Source organism: Camelina sativa, chromosome 14 (genome assembly GCF_000633955.1).
Source record: "Camelina sativa cultivar DH55 chromosome 14, Cs, whole genome shotgun sequence".
Lineage (NCBI taxonomy): Eukaryota > Viridiplantae > Streptophyta > Magnoliopsida > Brassicales > Brassicaceae > Camelina > Camelina sativa.
In genome coordinates this window covers 5,704,708-5,712,838 of record NC_025698.1, presented here as the reverse complement: position 1 = coordinate 5,712,838, position 8,131 = coordinate 5,704,708, and the positions used below count along the sequence as shown (strand labels likewise).

Below are 8,131 nucleotides of genomic sequence, written 5' to 3'. Positions count from 1 at the left end.
TCATGATAGTAGAATGATAAGTGTAGGTTAAGCTATTATTAGGCTCATGTTAGCTTAACCTTATGTTGTATATAAACAGAGAACACTGTACAATTTACATTTAATGAGAATTAGAATCAATTCTTTATCTTGTTCATTCATCTCAATCTAGAGTTTGTTACAGTCTGTTATGGTATCAGAGCTCTCCGATCATGAGTGCCTCTTGTATTGATCTCGTTCTCATTCAATTTCTTTTGGATTTTGCTAATTTCTGTTTCGTCATCTTCTTCGCAACGATTCGTCTTGTGTTTGCATCTCTCTTGATCTGAATTTTTCGTGTATTCTTTGATTCTATACACGATATGGCGTCTCATTCATCTTCCGCGATTCCGAATATTACAACGGCGACTCCGGTGACGAATTCGTCTTTGTGTAACGATCTTTATGAGAATCCGTTGTATCTTCACAGTACCGATCATGCTGGGCTCCAGATAGTCACTGATCGCCTCAATACTGGAGCGGAGTTTCATTCTTGGCGACGATCTGTTCGCATGGCTTTGAATGTGCGAAACAAACTTGGATTCATTGACGGTACTATTACTCAACCTTCTTCTGATCATCCTTCGTATGGTTCTTGGTCAAGATGCAATGATATGGTTAGCACTTGGTTAATGGGATCCGTTTCTAAGAAGATAGGTGCGAGTTTATTGTATATGCCTACTGCTGCTGCGATTTGGTAGAGTATTATTTCTCGCTTTAAGCAGGATGATGCTCCGCGTGTATTTGAGATAGAACAACGTCTAGGATCATTACAACAGGGCTCAATGGATGTTAGTGGCTATTATACTGAGTTAGTCACATTGTGGGAGGAATATACCAGTTATATCGAGATTCCTGTTTGTACTTGTGGGCGTTGTGAGTGTAATGCAGCGGTTTTGTGGGAGAGATTGCAGCAACGAAGTAAGGATACCAAGTTTTTGATGGGTCTTAACGATGGTTTTGATCAAACAAGGCGACATATATTGATGCTCAAGCCTATCCCGAGTATTGATGAAGTTTTCAACATGGTTCAACAAGATGAACGACAGCTGAATGTCAAGCCGATTATCAAGGCTGAGAATGTAGTGTTTCAGACGACTGGATCTTATGATGGAGCAATGTATGAGTCTGGTGAGTTTGCTGGTGCTTACAGTTCGTATCGACCAAGGAGTAATAGGCCATTGTGTACTCACTGTGGTCAGATGGGACACACGATCCAGAAGTGTTATCGTCTCCATGGCTATCCTCCTGACTACAAGCATTATGATAGTAACAATGGTGGTACTAATAATGGTGGTAATAACTCTGCTTATCGACCTACTAATTCTTTGGCTCCTCGCGGTCAGAGTTACACAGCTCCAAAATCCATGTCTAAACCATCTGAGACTAATATGCAACAGACTGTTGCTAATGTGTTCGCTGGAACACCGACTGAGCAGTTTCCATATTATCCTCCTCCACCAGTTTCTCCAATGAGCTTGGATGTTACTAAAATCTCTCAGTCTCAAGTCCAGGGGCTTATTCACCAATTGAATCAGATGTCTGTTCAAGTAGCTGCCTCAGAGCCTGTAGCTCCGGTTCCTCAGTCTTCCAGTTCAATCTCTGAAAAAGGTGTCATGGCTGTTAATTCGACTTCCGGTAATGTCTTTTCTATTTCTTCTAACTTGAGATATGAGAATCATTTGCTTACTTTCCATCATCATTGTCTTTCATCACTACAAACTGCTTTGCCTAGTGGTTCTTGGATAATTGACAGTGGGGCAACAAGTCATGTTTGCTGTGATTTGTCTAGATTTAGGGATGTTCGTGTTATATCAGGCATAACAGTTACTTTGCCAAATGGTATAAAATTGCCCATTCATCATTCTGGAAATATACATTTGTCTGCATTATTGATTCTTTATGATGTTTTACACGTTCCTGACTTTCATTTTAACCTGATTAGTGTAAGTAGTTTACTTCATCACAATCAAGGTTTTGCTCATTTTTATCCTACTTTCTGTTTTCTTCAGGGGTTTTCTCAGGACTCGATGATTGGTAGGGGTCATCTCATGCATCATCTTTACATTCTAGATTTACAATCCCTATCATCTCTCGACGTTCCTGAGTCTTCTTCTTCTGAGTTCTTTTGTAGATCCTTGTCATCTGATGCGACTCTCTGACATCATCGCCTAGGACATCCGTCAAGTGCCAAGTTACAAGTTCTTTCTGATGCATTGTCTATACCGAAGCTTAGGATATCACATGATAGTCATTGTCATGTATGTCCTCTTGCTAAACAAAAACGCTTATCTTTTCCTTTTCATAATCATATGTCCTCTCATCCATTTGACCTTGTCCATTTAGATATATGGGGACCCTTTTCTACAGAATCTGTTGAAGGTTATAGATATTTTCTTACCTTAGTAGATGATTGTACTAGAACAACATGGGTTTACTTCTTAAGAAATAAAAGTGATGTTTCGACTATTTTTCCACAGTTTTTACAGCATGTTTTTACTCAATATCAGAAAAGAATAAAAGCTATTCGTAGTGATAATGCAACTGAACTTTCATTTGATGAATTGGTTAAAGAAACTGGTATGATACATTACTTCTCTTGTGCATATACACCACAACAGAATTCAGTAGTCGAGAGGAAACACCAACATGTTTTAAATGTTGCTCGAGCTTTATTATTTCAATCGAATGTACCTCTTGCTTATTGGAGTGATTGTGTGAGTACTGCTGTGTTTCTAATCAATAGGACACCTTCTCCATTGTTAGATAATCAGACACCTTATGAGAAATTGATGAATAAAAGACCAGATTATTCTTTGCTTAGGACTTTTGGTTGCTTGTGTTATGTTAGTACTTTACAAAAGGATAGACATAAATTCACTCCTAGGGCTACTTCTTCTGTTTTCTTAGGCTATCCACCAGGTTATAAGGGTTACAAAGTACTAGATTTGGATACTAATCGCATCTCGATTACTAGGAATGTCATCTTCCATGAAAATGTTTTTCCATATAAAACTGCATCTTCGATCATTCCTGATTTTTTCAAGCATACTGTCTTGCCTGTTCCATCTCCTGATCCTTCCCCTATTCCTGATAATTCTTTGTCTTTGCCATCTCCTATTCACTCATCATCCTCTGATCCATCCTTATTGTCTTCACCTCATGCATCATCTCATTCTACTACTCGGCAAAGTAATCCTGTTGTGTCTGTTGGAGCATTACCATCACATCAGTCTAGGCGTTCACAGCGTCAGACTAAAGCTCCTAGTTACTTATCTGAGTATCACTGTGCACTTGCACAAATTTCTCCATCTTTACCTCCGAAACACACCACACCCTATCCTCTTTCTTCAGTCTTGACCTATGATACACTTTCCACCCATTTTTGTGCCAATATCCTTACATATTCTCAAGAGACAGAACCGAAAATGTTTCAACAAGCCATGGCTTCTGAGAAATGGACTGGTGCTGCGAATGCGGAGCTTACGGCTATGAAATAGAATCATACTTGGGACGTCGTTTCTCTTCCCCTGGTAAGAATGTAGTTGGTTGTAAGTGGGTTTGGACTATTAAGTACCATTCTGATGGCTCTGTTGAGCGTTATAAATCGCATTTGGTAGCGAAAGGCTACACACAGGTCGAAGGTGTTGATTATATTGAGACGTTTTCCCCTGTTGTTAAGCTGACTAGTGTGAAGCTGATGTTGGGCTTAGCAGCTAAAGAAGGATGGTCTCTAGCTCAAATGGACGTCTCGAATGCATTTTTACACAGCGACTTGGAGGAAGAGATATATATGAGCCTTCCTCAAGGCTATACTCCAGGTCCTGATGAAGTTCTTCCTCCTAACCCTGTTTGCAGACTTCGTAAATCTATATATGGATTAAAACAGGCGTCTAGGCAATGGAACAAGTTGATAACCTCTGTGTTGCTTAGTGATGGATTTCTACAATGTCCATCTGATACGGCTTTATTCGTCAAGTTTACCAAGAGAAGAATTAATGTTCTTTTTGTTTATGTTGATGATATTGCTATCGCAAGTAGCAATGATGAAGATTTAGCTGCTATTNTACCTCCGAAACACACCACACCCTATCCTCTTTCTTCAGTCTTGACCTATGATACACTTTCCACCCATTTTTGTGCCAATATCCTTACATATTCTCAAGAGACAGAACCGAAAATGTTTCAACAAGCCATGGCTTCTGAGAAATGGACTGGTGCTGCGAATGCGGAGCTTACGGCTATGAAATAGAATCATACTTGGGACGTCGTTTCTCTTCCCCTGGTAAGAATGTAGTTGGTTGTAAGTGGGTTTGGACTATTAAGTACCATTCTGATGGCTCTGTTGAGCGTTATAAATCGCATTTGGTAGCGAAAGGCTACACACAGGTCGAAGGTGTTGATTATATTGAGACGTTTTCCCCTGTTGTTAAGCTGACTAGTGTGAAGCTGATGTTGGGCTTAGCAGCTAAAGAAGGATGGTCTCTAGCTCAAATGGACGTCTCGAATGCATTTTTACACAGCGACTTGGAGGAAGAGATATATATGAGCCTTCCTCAAGGCTATACTCCAGGTCCTGATGAAGTTCTTCCTCCTAACCCTGTTTGCAGACTTCGTAAATCTATATATGGATTAAAACAGGCGTCTAGGCAATGGAACAAGTTGATAACCTCTGTGTTGCTTAGTGATGGATTTCTACAATGTCCATCTGATACGGCTTTATTCGTCAAGTTTACCAAGAGAAGAATTAATGTTCTTTTTGTTTATGTTGATGATATTGCTATCGCAAGTAGCAATGATGAAGATTTAGCTGCTATTAAGACTGTGTTGCATAGCGCTTTCAAGATCAAGGACCTTGGTCAATTGAGATTTTTCCTTGGTTTAGAGATTGCTCGCTCCTCTAAAGGCATCTCTGTTTGTCAGAGGAAATATGCATTGGACTTGTTGGAGAATACAAGTCTTCTTGCTTGCAAACCAGCTGATGTTCTGATGGATCCTTATGTCAATCTTACTTAGGAGACTGGTGTACCTTTGGCGTCTGCGACTTCCTATCGTGAGCTGATTGGTCGTCTTCTTTATTTGACACTCACGCGACCGGATATTACTTATGCTGTACATAAGCTCAGTCAGTTTCTTCAGGCTCCTACTGATGTTCATTTCCATGCAGCACAAAGAATCCTGAAGTACATCAAAGGTAATCCGGGACTTGGTTTGTTTTACTCTGCAACAACAGAGAATTGTTTAAATGCATTTGCAGATGTTAGCTGGGGTGCTTGTCGTGATTCTCGACGCTCTGTTTCGGGTTACTGTGTTTTCTTAGGAACTTCATTGATCTCTTGGAAGTCCAAGAAGCAGAAGACGACTAGTCGAAGTAGTACGGAAGCAGAGTACCGTAGCTTAGCTGATGCTACCACGGAAATCATTTGGCTACAACAACTTCTTGCTGCTTTCCGGATCAAAGAGGTTCACACGGCCAAGTTGTTTTGTGATAACAAATCAGCGGTGTATTTGGCGACGAACCCTGTTTTTCACGAGAAAACCAAGCATGTGGAAATTGACTGTCATACTGTGTGTGACCAATTGAAGCTTGGTACTCTCAAGGCCATTCATGTTCCCGGTAAGGCTCAGATTGTAGACATTCTGACCAAGCCACTTCACCCGGGACTTTTTCATTCTTTCCTTGGACGAATGTCACTCTCAAGCCTTTTTCATCCTTCACATAGTTCGGTTTCTAAAGCTTGCGGGGGCGTATAATGAGTATAATTACTCTCTTGTGCAGGATAGAATGATAGGTGTAGGTTAAGCTATTATTAGGCTGATGTTAGCTTAACCTTATGTTGTATATAAACAGAGAACACTATACAGTTCACATTTAATGAGAATTAGAATCAATTCTTCATCTTGTTCATTCAGCTCAATCTAGAGTTTGTTACGGTCTGTTAAAAAACAGTTCCGTTCCGTTCCAAAGTTTTAAATTTTCAGATATCTAATTGTCATTCATTCGGTTTACTGTTTCTACTCTTGAATTGGGCAAAAAAGTTTAAAATCAATCCAAAACTATTTAAAGGTCATTATTGGTTATGTTTGTTGAGTTAGTATTCGTCGAATTGGAGACCGTCACCCAGTAAATTTTCTTATTTAATGATTCATATGGCATGAAATAATTAGTCGTTTGGTGCATGGTATAGTGATTAAAGCCATGCATTCAAACTATTGTTACGTCTAATAATTAATGATAATTAGCTTACTAATTATTAGGAATTTTAGAAAAATTTGGGCAATTAGTTATTAGATTTTTTGTGCGTTTTTATTTATTTATTACATATATAAATTGTGCATGGTGGGGCTAAATGTTATTTACTGGGACAGAGTATACTTAAACAGAAATCTTCTATAAATTATTTAAACCACAATACACATATATATATATACTCAAATTTTCTTCTTTAAATACTAACAAACATTATTAATTTTGAGCCTCATAACAAAAACCAATTTTTTAAAAATAATTCACAATTAGGACACCATATTATTTGTTTGCATGCAAATATTTTGTATCTCTCAAATACACCTTTATAAACTCTATAGCACATCGGAGATTTTGGATCACTAGTTACACATACAATAGACAATAACGTAATTATTGATTACAAAATGTCATAATGGAATTACTTAATCCGGCCTCGTTTTGGCATGGCAATAACGCCATAATCGGTTCCATGGATCGATCTTTGATCTTTTTTTTTTTTTGTTCTTTCAAGATTTACACTTGATCCGATTTCAGGTCTGGGGCCATTACAGTCAGCTTGCATGCTAACAATTTTTTTGAATATATACATACATATGGAATTGGTCTGACCAGCCTCAACTCTATAAGAAAATTGGTCAAATACTCAAATATGTATGAATTGGATCTGATTCATCTGAAGTTGAGTTTTTTCTTTTTTCTTTAAAAACTAAAATAATCGGCTCAATCTAATTCCCTAAAAGTCTAAAACTAACGAGACCAATTTGACACACTGACCTTTGACTAGCTAGCTGTTCTGCCTGTACATCATCACTATTGGTAACTGTAATCAAACCAAACATTAATTAGGATGGTAGAATCTTTCACAAGTGTTTTCACATGTAACAAATTTTTCTCATGGGACAAGAAACTGACAAAAGGAACAAACTTTCCCACGTGGTTTAATTCTTAGGGCTTCTCGTAATGATTAGGGTTATGGGACAAGTTGTGAAGAAATATGTATTCTCATCAAATGGATTTACAACACGACTCATGCGTAAATTCCCTCTAGAGCCCTAGAACTAAAGAAAGCCTTCGACTTGGACCGTTCATTTAGTTTCGATCATATACTATATATATATGTAAATATTAAAATATTTTCTTAGGCCTTAATTACTTAATGTGTCATGATGATCATTGTTGGTTCTAAGATAATACAGTATATTGTACCAGGCCGGAAAATTTTGGAAGGGAACTCAATTTTTTCTATTTTTATAAGAAAATGTATGCCACCTTGGCCCATGCGTATATAGGATAGTATAATTAGTTGTCTTCAAGGTTTTTATACACTCAATTGAAATTGTTAACATAAATCCAATTTTTATTAAAGAAAAATAAAACTATCAATTTTTGTATTCATGGAGATTCTTCTTCTAGAATCCCGAGTTATTATTTATACATAGTGGTAACTTGCAATTTCAGCAGGATCTATGTGAAAACTAAAAAGTATTATATCAACCATTTTGTGGGTGAATTGTAACGTATAATTTTGGATTCTACAAGTAAGGAAAATATTATTTTATTCTTTTTTTAATATCCGAAAAATGTTAGGTGGTCCAATGAGAGCTCACCATTCACCAATCCAATACTGATAATTACTATATTTAACAAAAGATTTGATTAATGAAACTGTCATTTATGCCTCAATTCCGACCATTATTTTCTAGTAATCAACTAGAGAACTAGAAATACTTTGTTTTTAGAACTGGTTGGTACTATGGCATGGCGAGAATGCAGATATTTTAACAGTCTTTTCTTATTACATACTCATGTAAGACGAGAATTTGTATTCAGAGTCATTCTAATATATACTTACTAACAAAAGCA

At 37.5% G+C, this 8,131-nt stretch overlaps 1 protein-coding gene across 1 annotated transcript; it reads left to right on the top strand.

Moving 5' to 3' along the window:
• Window positions 342-2,180, top strand: LOC104743259. Its single transcript, XM_010464363.1, has 3 exons — window positions 342-635; window positions 744-1,964; window positions 2,031-2,180. The coding sequence occupies exons 1-3, from the start codon at window positions 342-344 to the stop codon at window positions 2,178-2,180; spliced, it is 1,665 nt and encodes a 554-aa protein (XP_010462665.1).